Here is a 19,486-nt window from a genome sequence, read left to right on the forward strand (position 1 = left end):
TCCTACATTTTATACTGAATTGTCTCCCAAATGCTTTGTGCTGCAAAGTAAGGTGCTCAGATACAGAACACACAGAGAGGCTATCATGGAATCAGCCTAGCTTTTCCCAACTCTTGAAAAATCATGAGGAATGTTCTTGAAATTCTTGTTATAAAAGCTTCTATGTCAAATACCACATAATAGTTAGAAGTCAGAACTTTCACACTGCTGACTTGGATAACTGACATGATATATGAGAGACACAACGTGGGTGAGGTAGTATCTTTTATCAACCAACTTCTGTTGGTGACAGAGATAAGCTTTTGAGCTACACAGGGGTCTTCTTCAGGTGTGACATGATATATGACTAATGTATGACAATGAAACGATGGTGAATGAAAATACTAGCTTTTATGAGGGGCTGTGGAGTTGCAATAAGAATAATGCCCTCGGGTGAGAACTTCATCTCTATTCTCACCATTTTATGATGGGTAAACTGGTTTGAAGAGTATAATAATAATGTAATCTTTGACATAACAGATAAAGGTATAACAGGATCCAGTGGTTGGAAGTTGAAGCTAGACAAACTCAGGCTGCAAATAAGGGGCACATTTTTAAACAGCGAAAGGAATTAATCGTTGGAACAGTTTACAAAGGGCTGAGGTGGATTCTCCACTGGAAAATTTTTTAAATCAAGATTGGATTTTTTTCTAAAAGAGATGCTCTGGTTCAAACAGGAATATGGCCTGTTTTATATAGGAGGCAGGCTAGATGATCAGAGTTGTTCCTTCCAGCTTTATAATCTATTAATAAAGGTAAGATTTTGTCATGGAAGTCACGGAATCCATGGCTGCCAGAGAGCTCAGAGACATTTTCTGCTTCAGGCCAGGACAGCGTGGCTGGAGGTGTCAGCTGCAGGGCGGGGGGGTCCAGCGGCTCTGAGCTGACAGGTAATAGGGACCACACAGCTCCCAGCCTCTGCGGGTGGCAGGGGAGACCTTGCAGCACGGAGCCACAGCGGGTGGGGGAGGGACCCCCCCCAGCTCCAAGTCGCTGTGGGCGGTGGGGGGCCCCAACAGCTCCCAGCTGCTGCGAGTGGCAGGGAAACCCCACAGTTCCCAGCCACTATGGGCCGCGGGGGAGTGTCCCCGCAGCTCCCAGCCACTGCAGGGTGCAGGTTGGACCCTGGAACTCCAGTAGCCGTGGATGCTGGACTCTCCTCTCTTCCCATTTTGTCACAGTTATTTTTAGTAAAAGTCACGGACAGGTCACGGGCTTCGGTGAATTTTTGGTTATTGCGTGTGACCTGTCCGTGACTTTTACTAAAAATAACCATGACAAAATCTTTGCCTTATCTATGAAAAATAAAACTACAGAAATGAAAATTAATTTTCTGTTTGCTTCACTGATATCTGACAATCAACTTGTAAAACAGCATTTATGTGGTGAGGCTGAATATACTTAATTGCTTCAAAATGACAGAATAATTGGTGATTGAACAAGCTATCTTGAACACTTAAACAATCACAGTTAAATGTGCAACAATAGAAGTGTAAAATGATTCTCTGAAACTGCTTATATTATATTTTACTGCTTTTCAACACATGATGAATTTATGTACATTTCAAGTTAATTGCCTTCACTTTCTGTTTTTAAGGTTACAGATTACAGCCCGATTAATATCAAAGTATCCTATGAGTCTTCCTAACCGTGAATTATCTCCCTTACTCACTATACTGCACATGCTACTACCTCAGCAGAGAAAAGGGGAAAGGACCCCATATGTGCTAAGGTGCCTTACAGAGGTTGCTGTTTGTCAGAGCCAAAAATTAGATTTGGAAAGCACACAAAAGTTGGAGTTGCAGAGAATCTGGGCAAAAGTTTGGTCTCTTACAGTTCGCAGCATAAGTTTTCAGCAAGTTGAAACAGAAAGTTTTGGGTTACTTGGAGCCATAATTCAAGGAAACCTTGTTGTAATAGACAAAGAACTCTGGAAGATATTTTCAGGGTCTGCATACAAGCTTTCGAGGTAAGATGGGAACCAGGGATCGTGTATCTTGTGTCTTTGATTCCTCCGTGAACAGAAATACTAAATTTGTTCTTGTGGCGTTTTAATTAAGTAGTGTACATATTTGTGTTAAAACCTGTTTTTCAGACATTTATAATTCAGCCATAAAAACTCACTCCAGTCTGAAAGTTGACATGGAAGAGAAGTGACCGGGGCAAGTTTCTTAAAAACAAATTTTGGCCAAAATAGATTCATTCTACTTTTGTTGAAACAAAGCAAAGCATATTTTTTGTTCTTTTACAATTAATCTAATTTCAAAAGATTGGATCCAAAATAGTTTTAAAATAGACAAGTGGAATCTATAATGTCTAAAATATGGGTTTGAAAATGCATGCAGAGTGAGTACTCTTATAAAGGAATTTTTAATATGCATGCTTAAGTATTTTATTTATGCATTTGACAATATTCTTAGAGCTGTCCAAGATCCAAAAATAAAGACTTTGCCTCATAATAATAGTAGTTGAATATAAATTTAATTATGATTTCCCACAAGCTGTTCTTTGCTCTGTTTTGTTGTAGTCCTGCTGCACGTTGTTTGGCGTTAGCAATGACTGCCTACGTAATACCAGAAACTTTGAAAGTAGGAATGATGCAGAATAATTGTGAAGGAAATACAGGGTACATGTTAAAAGAGGCAATAATAAAATGGCTACTATTCTGTCATTTGGAAGAGAAGATGGAAGAATGTATTGAGTTACCCCCTGTGCTATGCAGGTAACAATTTGGAGTATAATCCGCTCTTTGTATAAACTCAAAACATAACAAAAAAAAGCAGGCAGGAAAAAATGAAATGTTGAAGTCTTCATATGTTGCTAATATTTTGGTAGAGTTTATAAATCTGCGTGTTAACTTTCTGTAGGGTATCATAAAACACTTGTTTTGGAAATGGTTAATTTTTCCTTACTCGAATGTAAAAAAAAAAACAAACCACCACCTTGTTTTATAAAACTGCTATTAGATGAAAATTACCTGCACTTCTTATACCTGAAGTTTTCTGGCTTGATGTTTAGATTTTAGGAATGACTGGAATCAAACTAATCTTCATTTAGCAGGTGATAATGTTAACCCTGTTGCTGCTTGGTATAACTGATGTGCTATTATAATCCAAGTTTTTAGTTGTTCAAGTGGTAGCTTCAGACAGTGCATGCATTTTAAGGTTTCTTGCTTTTTAAAACATTAGGTTAATACATGATATTTTTTGGTAAATAACTAATATTACTGTACATTTAGCGCCTTTTATCAGAGGATCATCAAATGTTTTACAACCATAATTAAATTTATCAATACCACTTTGCGGGAGGGAGGTAGATAAGTAGTATATCCATTTTTACAAACTGATAAACTGAGACAGAGATGGTGACTTCCATAAGGTCACACAGCGACTCTGGCATAGATGTGTTACTTCTGGGGGAAATTCTGCGCCACTGCATGCACACAGAATTCATGTCCCCCGCAGATTTCTTTGCTTCCACACAGAAAAATGACTTTCTGACTGGGAAGCAAAGCCCCAGCAGCGCGGGCGCATCGTTTCCGGCACCCAGAGCAACTGGCAGAGAGGTAGAGCACTGTGGGGCAGGAGGTGGGAAGGGGGAAGATCCGGCTGGTGGCTTCTGCCCTGCGCCAGGCTCAGCTGCTAGTCCCAGCTGTGTTGGGAGTAGGGGAGGGCGGGACTTGATCTTCCCTTGCAAGGAGTGGCCATGTCCGGGTCAGATCCACCCCCAGAAATCTCCCCAGGCTGTAGGAAACTCCACCCCATCCCACTTTCTGCCCACATTACTCCTCAGCCGTGGGGGGAAGGGTCACTGTATGAGGAGCTGCTTCCCTGGTCACCCAGCCCCCGTGCATCTGGACCCTCCCATACCCAGACCCCTGCTGAGCCTCAGCCCCCCTCACCCAGAACCCCCCCACGAGTCCCCCACGCCCTAACTCCCACCCCACTGAGCCTCACTCCCTGCATCCGGATCCCCCTCGCCGAGCCCCGCCCTCTTCCCCCACATCCAGCCTCCCACCCCAGCCCCAAGACCGCCCCCTTCACCCTGACGAGCCATACCCCCGCTGCACCTGGACCACCCCAACGAGCCCCCTGGACCCCCACCCTGCTGAGCTACAGCCAGGTGTATCTGGACCCCAGACCCCCCCCCCCCACTAAACCCCCCCCACATGCAGATCCCCTCTGCAGAGCCCCATCCCCCCCCTCCCCCCCCCCACTGAACCCCCCCCCCCCCCCCCCCATGCAGACCCTGCTGCAGAGTCCCATTGCCCCTGTGCATCCAGATCCCAACTGCACCTGGACCTCCCACTTATCCACCCGCATCCAGATTGTACCACACAGGACCATCTCACCCCACATCTGGATCCCCCCACACTAAGGATCCTGCCAGGCTAAGCCTACCTGCTCACACCTGGTGCAGAGGGGCAGGGCCTCAGGGTGTTTCTAGAGCAGACCCGGCCCTTGCGCTGTGTGAGGGTTGGGTGCAGCCTTACCGCCGAGTCTGTGTCCTGAGGGGAGCTGCAGGGTGATCTCTCACCTCTGTGCAGCCAGTGGCCTGTGCTTCCCACTGTTATGCTGGAGCTTCCATATTTATTTATTGACAAATTAAATTTGCATAACTTTAAAATATTGTGCATAGACATTTTAATTTTTTGGCACAGAATTCCCTCAGGAGTAATGTGTGTAGAACTCAGGAGTCCTGATACCTAGTCCTGCTTTAATGTACAAAATTAAGGTTAGATTTGAGATTTGAAGTTTGGAGTCATAATCACCTAATAAGTATAGATGTTTCTCACCTGAATTTCAGCTCTGGGTTTTTTAAAAAAAAAGTTTATTTTCTTTACAGTGATTTTCCTCATCTAGTGCTGCAGAAAATTCTTGTGAGCCTGACTATGAAGAACTGCAGAGCTGCAATGAACTTTTTCCAAAATGCTACTGAGTGGTATGTTTAAAATTAATGAACATAGTTAGTATGCTCTTCATATTTAGGGGCAGTATTTTTAGGGTTGAACCAGGATTTTTTTTACTTATAGTACATATCCTCATTGATATTCTGTATTCCCCCTACTTGGCTAAGGTAGCATTACAGGTTCTTGCCATTCCAGCAAGCACTGAAGATATGGAACACATGTTTTCCTGTCTCTCTCATATCTTTGAATGTTCATTTCTATAAAGTATTTAGCACACTTTTGGGCATTGTAAAAATAGAGCGTCTACAGTCTGGTCAGGTGCTTTAGACAGGTATGAAGACAAAATCTCCTCCCTGAAGAGGTTACATAACGTCTCTCTTACCAGTAATATATCTTAGTAAAGCAATTACCAAAAAAACAAAACAAAAAAAACCTTTAAAAAAGCCCCCAACTAATTAGAAATTGCCCTTATGGATCCACAGTACCCACCCTTCTTCACCATTACTTTACAGTCTTAAAACTTGATTTAGTGGAAGGAGTTGGCCACAGCTCCAAATGCCTCCCCTTTGTACATCATGGGGTGTTGTGGGGGGACATAGGCAGGTGGCGCACACTGCCTTGATGAACACTGCTTTCCAGAATGCTCCGAGGTCATGCACCAAGATTGTGAGCACATTTCGTCCACAGCAGGGGTTCTCAACCTTTTTCTTTTGGAGGCCACCCCCCCCCCCAACACGTTATTAAAACTCCATGGCCCACCTGTGCCACAACAACTATTTGCTGCATGTAAAAGACAGAGCCGGCATTAAGGCGTAGCAAGCAGAGCTATTGCCCAGGGCCCCACACCACAGAGGGCCCCCCAAAGCTAAGTTGCTCAGGCTTTGACTTCAGGTTCAGGGCCCTGGGCTTCAGCTCCTCATGGCAGGGCTTCAGCTTTCTGCCCTGGGACCCAGCAAGTCTAACACTGTCCCTGCGTTTTGGACCCCCTGAAACCTGCCCCTCATTGAGAACCACTGATCTACAGTGTGTAGATTCATCTTGATAATCATCTCAGACTATGATTAAAATAGTAAGTAACTTAGTGAGATTCACCTGAGAAATGAGAGAGCACAATAAATGACTAGAAGCACAAATAAAAATTCCATTTTATTTCTGCTTATGTTTCTTGTGTTTAAATAATGGTTTTAAAGGTACAGGTAGTAAAACAGGATGTCACAATAAGAGTAATGTGTTTTTCTTCAAGCGTGCAGCACACACAAGACAAAGGAGAAGTCAGTTTCTTGGAAATAGAAGAGCTGTATCTACAAACAACTTTTGATGAAATGGCTATTTTCACCAGCCTTGCAGTGAACATTGCAGATAAAAATCTGTCTGGTTCAGGACTTGCTGTCAACCAAAACCATAGGGAAACACTGGAGCACTGTCTGTTAGTGGTGTCAGAACAGCTTTTAAACAGCTACTCTTCTGAGGTGAGTTAGAAATGAACATTGAAGTCCACGTTCTGCTTATTTCTGTATTTTAAAGTCACAGTCACATGTGCTTTTCCTTGAATTTTAGCCGTTTTCCTGTTAAAATTGAATTGCAGGCAATTTTAAATATTTCCTACAAAATGAAGTAGACAAATGTTTGTTTCCCTATAATGCTCTTCAGGATACCCCAAACAACTTACATGGGAAATATTTACATGATATGCAAACTAAGAAGTATACATAAAATTACAATTTTGGCCATTTTTCTCTTTCCATACAATTTCTGCCCTCCATAATTTGGAGTTTTGTTGAAGTACCTAATTAAACATCTCAGGTGAAGTCCTGGCCCAATTCAGTAAATGTTAGAGCTCTCATTGATAGCAGTAGAGCCAGGATTTCACCTTAGTGGTGACTATCAGCTTGTGCCTGGGAAGAAAAGGAATTGCAATTTTGAACGTTCCAGTTCCTTAGACAAGGTTGCACTGTTGTTAGTATCTTACTGTTCTTGAACTGGCTTATTCCTGGGTTTGCCAATGATCTTGAGCAAGTCACATAACTTCTGTGCCTACATCTGCTCATCTTTAAATTACAGATAAAAATACTTATCTATTTTACAGGAGTGTAATGAAGTTTGTAAAGTTTGTAAAGTTCTTTGTGATCCTTTGTTGAAAGGCTGTACGGTATAGAAGAGAAGTATTAATGTAATAAATGTTAAAGCATTAAAAAAACCGTTAATAGCTATGTAAGCTGCTGAAGCACCATTTACTGTAAAATTTATGATGTATTTATATTATGTATTAGATTTATTCCAAGTCTACTACTGCAGAACACCTAGTCCGATGTGCCAGTCTCTTGACTGGTGTTCTTAGCTGCTATTGCTATGCTGGCACAATAACTGAAGAGGATGCATGTAAATCAGAATTGTTCCATAAAGCTAAGGTTAGTAATAATGTGTGTTTGATAACTGTAAAGAAAATAATATTCAGTAACTTTAAAATGATGAATAATTATTAAAAATGAGTATTTTCATATTTTCAAAACATAAAACAATTGTTTCTGCTGGTTTCTGCTTAACAAATCTGTCACAGTAGGTGACAGAATTCAATGCGTATTTAATGTATGGGGACTAGATTAAATATTTTCTCACTATTACTAAAAAAATTATATAGAATTTTCTTTATTAAACTGTAACAGAAACTAGGCATAACTAAAATTACATACACGCTACTGAAAATACAATTATTTTGCAATTAAAGATACTCTAGTTATTAAAATTTTGCCTACTTGCTTTTGGGAAAATATAAAAAATCAAAATGATCAGTGTCCAGATAACTAAGGGGTTTGTTAATAAGCTAATGGCACCCTTCACCTCTAGGTCACTTGTGCAGGTCTATCCATATTGGTAGTGAATTAGAGTCGCTGAGAGCACTTTGACTTTTTGAACTTATTTGGTAGTCCTGCTCTAATTCCCTAGTAGCCATGTATCTGTAAAGCCACCATCACTACTAAAACTGTTTAACTTCTTTGTTGGGAATCTGAGCAGGTAGGTCAAAGACTGAACACACAGGGAGATCGAATGATCTTTTCATGACTAAAGGTGGTGTCTTGCTTCAGAGTTGAAGCACAATATCAGGGCAATATGGAGAAATGCCATGTTTTTCCTTAGTGATTAGAAAATTTGAATTTCTATCAGGCCTGTGTGGTCAGTTCAGCACCTCTAGAGAGCAATGAATGTTTAAAATGGAAAAAAAAAGCAAACCTTCCACTCCAAAACTACTAACTCATGACCTGAATAGTGAAGCTTAAATGTGCAGCAGAACCACATGTCTGTGTGTACGTGCATGCATGCAGTCAAATAAGGGAAATATGTGACTGAGAGATTTTTACTACATTATATTTGTATTTCTGTTTTTAATAGTCTCTCATGCATTATGTTGGAGAAAGCATTTCTCAGTCTAAAAGTAAACTAAATGAAGACTCTAGGATCATCTCGTTGAGGACTTTGATAACCCTGTGTACCAACTGCTTATGTAATTGTACCAAGGTAGGATATTTAAAAAAATGTTTGTCCATTATTTCTATTCTGTAATATATAGCTAACTTAACTGTAACTTTTAAAAAGCAATAATAATGTATTTTGTAAGCTTCTGAGATGTTTATCTCTTTCATATTTACTGAATTATGTATTGCATAGGGAAAAAACTATTCGAACATTAAAGTTGCATATTTATATCAGGAAATGCCAAAGTTAAGGCAATGATATGCAACTTCAACTCCTACCTCCTTGTGAGCATGCATTACAGTAGTTTTCAGTTGCATGCTATTTCTCAAATACAGTACAATATAAAATACTTTTTTCCATAATCTTAAGTCCTTATCATTTTACATTTACATGAATTTCATTATCATCAATCAGTTTCTTTTTGACTGTTATTTAATATAAGTTCTCTACTCACTAAGGTATGTACTTTTTACTGTGTTCTCTCTCCAACCAGCAGAATGTTCTTTCTTAGATACAATTAAGAGGATCAGGCAGTTGACTATGAATTGTGAATTTAGGAGGCCTGTATATGCTAATATATATTCAGTATTGTTCCAATGCAAAACCATGCTCTGAAGTTCCTAGCCTTTTGTTTGCCAGAAGCTGGGAATGGGTGACAGGATGGATCACTTGATGATTACCTGTTCTGTTCATTCCCTCTGAAGCACCTGTCATTGGCCACTGTCAGAAGACAGGATACTGGGCTAGATGGTCTGACCCAGTATGGCCGTTCTTATATTCTTATCATAGAATCATAGAATATCAGGGTTAGAAGGGCACTCAGGAGATCATCTAGTCCAACCCCCTGCTCAAAGCAAGACTAATCCCCCAATTTTTGCCCCAGATCCCTAAATGGTCCCCTCAAGGATTGAGCTCACAACCCTGGGTTTGGCAGGCCAATGCTCAAACCACTGAGCTATCCCTCCCCCCTATACTTACTCTGTAGTAAGTAGAGTACTATATATATCTGATAGAGTATATTACAATCATCCCTGTCTGGCATATGCAGAGTAGTACATGTTACTGCAAGGGCCTACACCTATATCTAAAGTAACAAAAAAATTGTGTGGTGTAGTATTTGAGAAATAATGAACCAGATCCTCAGCTGGTATAAACTGATGATGCTTCATTAAGTCAGCTACAAGCTCTGTTGAAGTCAGCATTGGGGAAAAAAATTCTGTTGTTGAAAATTGTATACAATTATGTAATTAAAGGCTGTATTGTAAAGTCATTGAAGTCAGCAAAGCTATGCTGATTTGATTCAGCTGAGGGTGTGGCCCAGTGTTTTATCATGAAATTAAATACCATATTGTAGAGCATGCACACAAGAGGGCAGAGCTCACAATGGATTTAGAACCTCAAGCGTGCAACCTTAACCCATAGCATTTCCTGAATTTCGAACGATTAATTATGCAATTTTAACATTCTCTTCACTTAGAGGGAGATTTTCAAAGGCACAAATAGACTCCCAACTTACATTTGGCCCTTTGAAAACTTCCCTCATGATTTATGTGGAATTTCCTGGGCAAAACAGTAGGCAAAAAAGAGGGGATAAAACATAAAAAGGAGCTTTACTCTCTAGAAATTGAAAGATCTTGAAAGATGCATCCGATGAAGTGAGCTGTAGCTCATGAAAGCTTATGCTCAAATAAATTGGTTAGTCTCTAAGGTGCCACAAGTACTCCTTTTCTTTTTGCGAATACAGACTAACACGGTTGTTACTCTGAAAGATCTTTTAGGTAGCAATAAATAGACAATGGTGAGAATAAATTTAATAACTAAATCAGTATTTGGTGAGACAAGACTAGAGTCTATAAGAGAGAGTCCCTCGTCTATCCACCTTAGTTGGTACTCAGTTTTGCACCTCACCCTGCTTCAGATATCCTGAGGTACATCAGAAATGAGGCTCCCTCCTGCACACCTTACAAAGTCTTCAGGAACCTTTATTTAGCCCTTTTGTTGCTTACATGATCAGCAAAAGATGAGCTACAAATTCAGTGTGCACTTGACCCAGCCTGATTATAGGGAGTATAATGTCTGATCCAAAGCCCATTGAAGTCAATGAGAGTCTTTCTGTCAACTTCATTTTGATGAGGACTTTAGTATGTTCTTAACACATTTGTATGTACATCCCAGAATCTTCTAATATATGCAGGAAGGAACCCCTCTCCTTCACCTTAGCAGCTGTGCCACAGTCTGCAGAACCAGGCTAGGCGATGGCAGTGTTAGCATAAACCCAACCCCCACTGTATTTTCCTGTTTGCAATATTCTATTTAATTGCACTTCTCAACTTGTCACTATGCAGCTAAGTTAGCTATGCATGCATGTGAAGCAAACCTCTCCTTAGCTGTGCAGCTTTTGAACTCATCAGAAAAAAATCTCCTGCATGTGATCCTTGCGTAATTTTCAGATGTTCACCTGTCAGATCAAAACCAATGCAGGATATTTCAGTCCCCACAGTTTGGCTCTACGACTATTTTAAAAAATTACCAGAATTATCGTTATAATTGAGAGAGGGGTTTTTAAACTCCCTGTGCTCAGAAACAAGGGACCCATTTTTTGAAAATAATCTCTGTGCGGAGACCAAGCACAGCACAATTTTTGATCAAAAAAAGTTTCAGAAAGTTATGAGTGACTGAAATGGGGCTAGAATGCAGGCTGCTAGCCTTAGCTATAATATTTACTGCCACCGCTATCATTCAGTAAAAAAAGTTCAATGCAACATAAGGTGCACTGTGTTGCATTAGCATAAAGGTTAAAGTTGTAGCCACTCCTTGCAACAGTTCCTGGAATGAATATTTGTACCCAAAAAGACCCTTGAAAATAAAGATTTAATATTGAAATCCACCTCAGCTTTAACTATAGCATCACTAGGATGTGGCTGCCGCTTACAGATACATTACTAGAATGTTTTCTTTTTTTACATATCCTTGAGGCTGCTACTCATTCTATGACTGTTCCTCAAGGTAATGCAGTAAATAGGTATATGAGAGGATTTTAAAGAAATCGTGATTTTTTAAAAATCTTTGATTAATATTCAATTTTTTTGTTTTCTCATTGGAGTTTTAAAAAAGTCATTTATCCAAAATGACACAGATGAGAGAGATTACAGTACCTCTCTCTGACACAAAAAACAGCCAAACTGATGATAACATTTTAGAAAAAAAACTTTTCTACTTGATTAGTAATATATTTGAACTTGCTTACAGACATGTTCCGTTTTGGATTTTTCAAGATAAATTATAATGCATGACACACTCCTTTGAGATTGGAATCTGGACCTGTATTCTTAATATTATCTGTTTAATGTGTTCACAGTGTGGATTCCTTTCTAAAAACAGAATATGTTATGTACTGTGATAACTGGTCTGTATACTTTACTTTCTGACAGAGCAGTCCAAGTAAGATCTTATCAGGCTTATTCCTGAGTTTGTTAACATCAAAGGCGATGAATGATTTTGTAGATATTTGCAAACATCTGGTAAGTATGTTTCTCTAAATGCTATGTTTCTTTGCATGAGGATTATTTATACAGTATAAATAACTCAGAGACAAACCAAATGTGATTTTATTACAGAAAACAAATTAGGCAATAAAAATATATCAGACTTAAGGGCCTTTCTAACTAGTAGTGTTTGTTTGGACCATTCCTACACGTGTGAACAATGAAAAAACAAATTGATCAAAGTACTATACTAATCTTGTGTCCAAAATTTAGTTATATTGTTTAAGCCTTGTTTTGATACTATATGAATGAAAAGAGCACACTGATAAAGCTATAGAAATAATAAATTATAAGCCCCACTTTCATTAAGTGAATGAAAAATAGTAACACATTGTAAAGTTTACGTAAGTAGTTGGATGGCTTTTTGATCAGTTATTTTAACATCCACAAACAGCTTAATTTATGCTTAAGATTGTCAAAACACACATCTTACTACTCAGCCATACATCTTACAGCATCACCTGTTGCACTAGCTTGTACCTGTGCTTTTCAGTAATTGATTTGATAATAAATGCCAGAAATACTTGTCCATGTAACAGATCTGAATCAAGGTCAAATCTGGGAGCTGCAAGCACGTAAGAATTTGCTTCCATTTCTTTTTCATTGTATTAAGCTCATCTGTTTTTTGTTAAATGTTTTTTTGCGTTTGGAAAAGATGAAGGATTTTTATGCTGTTAAAGTAACTCTTTAAAGGTGCTTGAAAAATAAATATTCATGCTGAATTCTTCAAATATGTACACTTCTGTCCTACACTTAGTAGCAAGGGAACAGAATGTGGCATCACTAAGTTTAGTAAAAACCTTGAAACTGTATCCTCATCCACTTCCAATGCACCTTGAGCTGGGCGTCCAATCCAAATAAATAACATACTTAGTATTGTGCGTGAGGAGAAGCTGACAGTCTCACGACTGTTAGCTTGTCAGCCAGTTGGTTGAATGGTAATTATTTAGGGAGTCCTTGTGTCATGCTCTGGTTTCTTTCTAATCAGAAGTTTGCCAGTTTCTAAAGTAACGTTGGTGTTTAAGTGCTAACAATTCAGTCGGCATTCTACGAAACCCCGAAAAGAAAGCAGTCTCTTTCCCAAAGAGCTCACCATCTAAAGAAAACAGTTCAAATCACACACAGTGCACTAGCTAACTAGAAGATGGGTTTATCGCAAAAGGCTGAAGTAAATATAATGCTTCATAGTTGATGACTTTAAGTTGGTAGGTTGCACAGAAGTGCAAACAGGGATTTCAGTGAGATTAACTACAATTATAATTATTACTTACTGTATGTAGTACAATACTGCTGAAGGGGCCCTGTCAAGAATCAGGACCCTACTGTGTGCTAGGAAATATACAAACAAGTAACAGGAAGACACCCTTTAGCTCAAAGAACTAGATGTATGACATGATGGGATAGGTAGAGAAAACAGAGAAGTGGAAAAATGTGAGGACAGGTAACAGCAAAATGAACACATGTTGTATAGCAGAAAGTATGATTTTTTAAAAAAACTTATTGACCCACATGGTGTGCACACTACTAAAGTGAGTAAATTCATGATCTTAGCATCCCATGTTCTTTCTCACCCTTTTTGGTTCACAAGGAAATGATGGTCTGTTTCCATGTTCTGTTACCTATATGGCATCTTCAGCCACCAAAAATTTTTTACAAGAATGTGATGCTTTTGTTAGATGGTCTTTACTGGCAAACCAAGTGATGCTGGAGACGTAGACGTAATGGAAGACGATATTGAAGAGAGTGCAATGGAAGTAGATAACCATGTAGCCATGGACCGATTTGATGATCACTGTATCACTGACTTTGGTGATGCAAATGAGTCTGGGGAGATGCAAAACATAACTGGTAAGTGAAAGTATGCTTTCTGTCCAGAATTGTTTGCATAAGTGTAGGGCACATGCTTCTTTCAATCTTACACTGCCCACTAGCCTCACATCACAGTTAGGCAATACATTGGACCATTACAGTAGCTGGGATTGTAGCTGAGCCATTTGCGTCCCAGAACAATAACAGTGCTTAGCAATTCCGTATTGTTGTACAAACGTTAACTAAAGCCTTGGGAGGAAACTACTATTCTTAGTATACAGTTGGTAAAACTGAAGCAGATAAAGTAAATAACCTGTTCAGGGTCACACAGTGAGTCTGTGGCAGAGCAGGGAGTAGAGCTCAGGTCTCCAGGTCTAATCACTAGTCCGTGCTTCCCTTCATACCCAGTACCAGGATATTTTCTTGTGTTTTCTAATTGTCTCTTTTCTTGCAGAGTAGGTCTATCACCTCTTTGGCAAGGTCAACTTTCTCACATATCCAGACGTGCAAAAGAGATGGCACTTTCCTTATCCATGACCCAGTTTTTCTTCCTACCAGGCTGGTTTGGCACCAGCAGTGGTATAATGTTTTGTTTTGAAATCTGAGGTCACCTTATGCCTTAGTCTATTTTATTTTGGAGGGGAAAGATCATTTTGTTATGCTAATACTTCAAACTGTTCTTTGTCCGCTTATTCCACTTTGTTGAATGAGAACCTCTGGAATTAGTTCCTCCAGACCATTTGATAAATAATAGTAAACACTGGAGTTGGTGACAGTGGCAGCAGCTCTGGACATTGCAGAAAATTGACTTGTATATGGAGCCATTCTCTCTGGGTCACAAATTTGGACCCAGTCAGTAGCATAGAGTCAGTTGTCATCACCTTAGGTTTGTTGGGTGGGCTTTGTAAAATGTGTGGAAATTTGTTTGTGGTCTCAACCAAATTCTGAGTGGCAAGTGTCCACAAAAAAACACATAACAAATGGTTCTATTGATAGTCTGGTTGCCGGTTTTTGCACAGAGGCCTAGGGTATGTCTGGATATAGAGAGTGAAAAATACCCTTCTGTTTCTAGAGGTGGTCACTCTGGAACAGGGGCCTCACTTAGGATGGAGAAAGCTTGAGCTGCTGCTGTCCATACTGTACCTATTCTGTAGCTAAGAGACTTCAAGACTGCCAATCTTACATTTTTTTGAGAACATAATTTAACTTGATAAATGCACATAACTCTATCATATTTTTAGTGTAACTTATTTTCCTAGAAGAAGCATTTTTTTGTACTTGACAAGAAATTTTTTTTCAGGTGCTATGAGTCCATTAGCTGAAGATCATTTGACAAAGCAGGATTTACTCCTCCTTGAAATTCTGAGGTTTTTGTGTCTATGTGTAACTACAGCACAAATCCATACAGTCTGCTTCAGAGCTCCTGACATACGGCGGAAGCTGTTAATGCTAATTGATAAAAGTATATTTGATACTGCTAAATCACTGCATCTACAGGTGGTGAGTGTGATATTGAGAAACTTCTTGATTCAGCAGTTATCTCTCTGTACATAAACACTATCTCTGAAAGTCATACACACATTCTGTGGCCATTCTCTTGGACTCAGAAAAACTTAGTGTCTGCTTCTGAAGATTTAAATTTTTTTTAAATAGCTTATAGGATTTGTGAGAAACCAGACACTAGACTATTGGGCCATATGGTATCTTCCTTCAGTTTTCACCATTAGCAGGTGGCTTGGAGGTTGTGCAGTCTTATTCTCTGGGACAGAGTATAGGAACTCCTTTCCGACTACTAGAGCTGATATGTTTACGTGCCAAAATATAAGGTTTAATTGCCCATATTATTGTGCATCAAATAATTCATTTGAATGAAACAAATGTCAAATTATCTAACAGTGTAAAAATTGACATAAATATTTTCAATAATGCTTTGTCCTAGATATTGACATAAATATTTGACATAAAGCATTTAGCAGCCATTGAAAATGCTTATCCTTGTTATTTTGTTTTCGTGTGTGTATATAAAAATATGACTGTGTTCTATTTTTAATTATGCCTTAGTATTTAGTCCTTTTGAAGGAACTCCCAACTGAAGAAAATTTGTTGCCAGAAGATGATCTTCTCATGCTTCTCAAGCCTCTTTCGTAAGAAATAACATCAATTATATAGTAATAAAAATATTTTATTTAGCAACTATCTGGTTTTATTACTGTTTGGCTTCTAAAGCTATCTCTTCTTTCTTTCCCAGTGATGTGTGTTCCTTGTATCGTCGAGATCAAGAAGTTTGTCAAGCAATTCTAAATAATCTACTTCCCGTAGCAGTGGGGTTGGGCCAAGCCAACCCAAATGTGGAAGAAACAGGGGAAGTCCAAGGACAGTTTTTAACTGTGGTGGGAGCATTTTGGTATGTTTTATTTATTTTATGCAGCAATCTATTTCTTGGCTTGATGACTGATGACTTATACACTTCTCCCATGTGAATCTTTTCGGGTGTCTGTTCTATATTAAAATTAGATCACTGATCCTCATAGCCACTAAGTGATAGTTTAAAGGCACATTGAAAGGTAAACTTAGATCCAAACATCAATATGATGGGGCAGTGATTTCCAGATCCTGAGTTGTTTTTTAAATTCCTTAGTCCATTGCCAAGATAATTAAATAAAATTCACTGAGAGAAAAAAGAGAGAATTCTCCCTGCTGGCTTTACGGCAATAATTAACAAACACTCTTCCAAGTAGTGTTTATTATATTGATACACAAACAAGAAAATAAATAGTCCTTTAAAACTCGGGGCAAAAGATGCTTGCTAATCAGGTCAGAAGTGTTACTTAAAAGCATCTAAGAATGAATTACAGAGAGCAGAGAGTAATGTCTTAAGACTTTTTTCCTGACATTAAGCTTGTAATAGTATTTTTCGTATATTTAAATGGCTTCTGTTTCAGGCACTTGACAAAGGAAGGGAGATGTACAGCTCCAGTAAGAGTGGCCCTACTGAACTGCATGAAAGCCCTACTTGAGGTGAACCATATTTTCCTATGTGATGTTAGTGTAGTACAGTGATACTCAGATCTTAGTGGTTCAGGAGCCAAATTAGCAATCAGCATTTCCCAAAGAGCCTCAATAGTGTGAATTCATTGTTTCATTTTCTATAAGTCCTATTCATATTTAAACAGTATGACGGTGAAATATTTAGTTTATATTAATTATATAGATATGTTATTCTCACAGCAAATAAGTTAATAACTTAGTGCAAGTTGATACCTTAATTGGTTAATAACATAGTAAAAGCATCCAGATTGGTTGATAACTTTAATGTCAGGTGCTGCAAGGAGCCACAGGTAACATATTAAAGAGCCACTTTTGGCTCTTGAGCCTGGGGCTGAGTATTACTGGTGTAGTAAATGTAATACTCAATGTTTGCTTGAAAGTACTGTCGAAAGAGCTATTGCATACATCAGTGTAACAAGTATGTCCAGTGTTCATTTCTGTATAAATTCCATACATATTTAACAACAAATGTTCATTTTCTTCAGGCTGATCCTCATTCAAATTGGGCTGTGCTTAATATAAATGATAAAGATCTGCCTGTGAGTGATGCTTTCCCACATTTCCTCGCAGATAGCTACCATCAAGTTTGCATGCTTGCTGCAAAGTCAATAACCAGGTGATAACCTAGACCTTTTTGTAGTTTGTTTAGGTAATCAAATCAGTGTATTTAAGGATAATAGACAGTTTTTCTCTTTTGCGTGCTATGTAGCTCTTGTGTAAAACCCATTGTGTGTAGACCCTTCATGTAAATATACTTATCTTCATGGAAAAAATAGACTAAGTACTGTAGATAACGTGATGGCTTGTGCTAGACAAGCAATGATTTTGTCCTTTGCCTAAATAAGAGAGCTTCTGAGGAACTCTTCACAAATATTAATGAATTTATCCTTGCAGTGCTCCATGAGGTAAAGACAACAGTGACAAAGGATGAGAGTTTGGGTCCTTTGCTCCCTGGTTGGCAGGGATTGGAGAGGACTTGGACACTTTCAAATGATTCCTCTCCCTTCCACCCAGCAAATGCTCATACTTCCATCTGAACACTTTTGGATGGAGGAAGGGTTGACTCAACACAAGGCCTTTGAAAAATGGGGATTCCAGACACCACCTTCTGCCCCTCAAAACAAAGAAACCATAATATATACCTTGTAAAATATACACCAGTTCTGAAGATTAATTGTTAGGTTAAATAATTGTTGTCCTTGTTTTACTTTAAGTTTGTTCCAAGATGTGAAACAGAGAGATTCTTCTGGATTGCCAAAAGCTCTTCCTTTGAAGATCCAACAAAAGGCCTTTGAGAATGTATACTTCAGAGTTCAAGAAGGAATGAGAGATCTGGTAATAAGATCTAATCATTAAGCATGTGTAAATGTTCAGGGCCATATGCTTCATTTTCTAAGAACTTTGTCATTGCTAGAAGACTGTCATTTTTCATGACTAGTGAACCAAGGGGCAACATTTTTCACTAGGCACCTCCCTTGTCACTGTCCTGTCCGTGCTACAAATGGTTAAACTCTTTTAATGCTGCCATTTTCCAGACTGCTAGCCCTCTGAATACTTATTAATCATAATAATCATGATTATTACAGTAGTCTAAGGATCAACCAAAAATGGGGTTTCATTGTGCTAGGCACTGTACAGACACATCATAGTAGACAGTCTCACCTCAAAGAGTTTCCAGTCTAAATATTTATGTGCCTATGTCCGTAGCATTTGATTAGTAAATTTGATGCACTTTAGATCTTCCTTTTATCTATCACTTACTGATTTAATATTTTATTATTAATAAGAAACATTATATAAGCATGTAGACAGTTTTCTGTCTCTGTTTCCTTGGTGCACAGCCACTATTATGTGAAACATCATCTGGGATAAAAGCAGGTTTTCCAGGCAGCGCTGTCAACCATTATCTGCCTCTACAAGCTTTTCTAAAGACGTTACCAGTGAATAGTTCCTGAGAAATGAGATAGTGGTCTTAGTATAGTTACTACTAGACAGGTGCTCCCTTCAAAAAGCCCTACCACAATTGACATAAATTGGCACCCATGTGGGCTGTTTCAGAGGTTACCATTTTGAATAAACAGTGAACTTGAAATACTCTGTCATCTCCAGAGGTAGTTTCTTGAAGTCAGGGTTTAAGTTCATGGTATATGTGGTGTAGGGAAGCCTGCATTGCAGCTTTAAGCACTGTCATAGGTATATATAAAAATAATAAAAAGCTTTGACAGTGGATGCAGGAGTGAGAATGCATGATTGTTTTTTGACTGCTGGTCCCTGTGTGTATTCCACATGTGGGTACTCCTGCATATCATGCACCTTAGTTTGGAGATTTCTAGCAAGTAGTGTCCATTGGTCTCGAAATGAGCAGTTGTTACCGTGTTCTGAACTGAAGGCTTAAAGGGCAGTGTGGACTAATACCTCTCCAGTTCTTTCTTATTACCACATGGCCTGAGTTGGAATCCTCTGTCCACAGATTTCTTTTTGCTGCTTTCTCTTAATGAGACTGTAAATATATTGTGAACAGGTTTAGTATTTTAGTGTAATATTTTAATCTTAGCATAGTTAGTATAGCTTAGTTTTCTTGTCTCGGGGTGTCTTTCCCCATGCACAAAGACTGTGCCCAGAGTCCTTGAGTTAAAGAACTGTGTATCCTGCCCCCACTCCTTCT

The 19,486-nt window shown here is 38.9% G+C and overlaps 1 protein-coding gene across 5 annotated transcripts in view; it reads left to right on the forward strand.

Moving 5' to 3' along the window:
• The window catches only part of ATM (ATM serine/threonine kinase), a 118,014-nt gene that overhangs the window by 31,648 nt on the left and 66,880 nt on the right, over positions 1-19,486 (forward strand). For all 5 annotated transcript variants that reach the window (XR_005223994.2, XM_037890308.2, XM_037890312.2 and 2 more), the window contains 14 exons: positions 1,637-2,008; positions 2,567-2,761; positions 4,885-4,980; positions 6,192-6,417; positions 7,219-7,356; positions 8,336-8,461; positions 11,851-11,940; positions 13,641-13,812; positions 15,074-15,273; positions 15,835-15,917; positions 16,022-16,177; positions 16,716-16,791; positions 17,307-17,437; positions 18,036-18,156. Coding sequence is in view for 4 of the 5 variants with exons in the window: in XM_037890308.2 (XP_037746236.1) it covers positions 1,637-2,008; positions 2,567-2,761; positions 4,885-4,980; positions 6,192-6,417; positions 7,219-7,356; positions 8,336-8,461; positions 11,851-11,940; positions 13,641-13,812; positions 15,074-15,273; positions 15,835-15,917; positions 16,022-16,177; positions 16,716-16,791; positions 17,307-17,437; positions 18,036-18,156 (2,182 nt within the window). In the remaining variant the exon portion in view is untranslated. The remainder of the gene's footprint in view (positions 1-1,636; positions 2,009-2,566; positions 2,762-4,884; positions 4,981-6,191; positions 6,418-7,218; positions 7,357-8,335; positions 8,462-11,850; positions 11,941-13,640; positions 13,813-15,073; positions 15,274-15,834; positions 15,918-16,021; positions 16,178-16,715; positions 16,792-17,306; positions 17,438-18,035; positions 18,157-19,486) is intronic.

The sequence above is a fragment of the Chelonia mydas genome, chromosome 1, assembly GCF_015237465.2.
Source record: "Chelonia mydas isolate rCheMyd1 chromosome 1, rCheMyd1.pri.v2, whole genome shotgun sequence".
Lineage (NCBI taxonomy): Eukaryota > Metazoa > Chordata > Testudines > Cheloniidae > Chelonia > Chelonia mydas.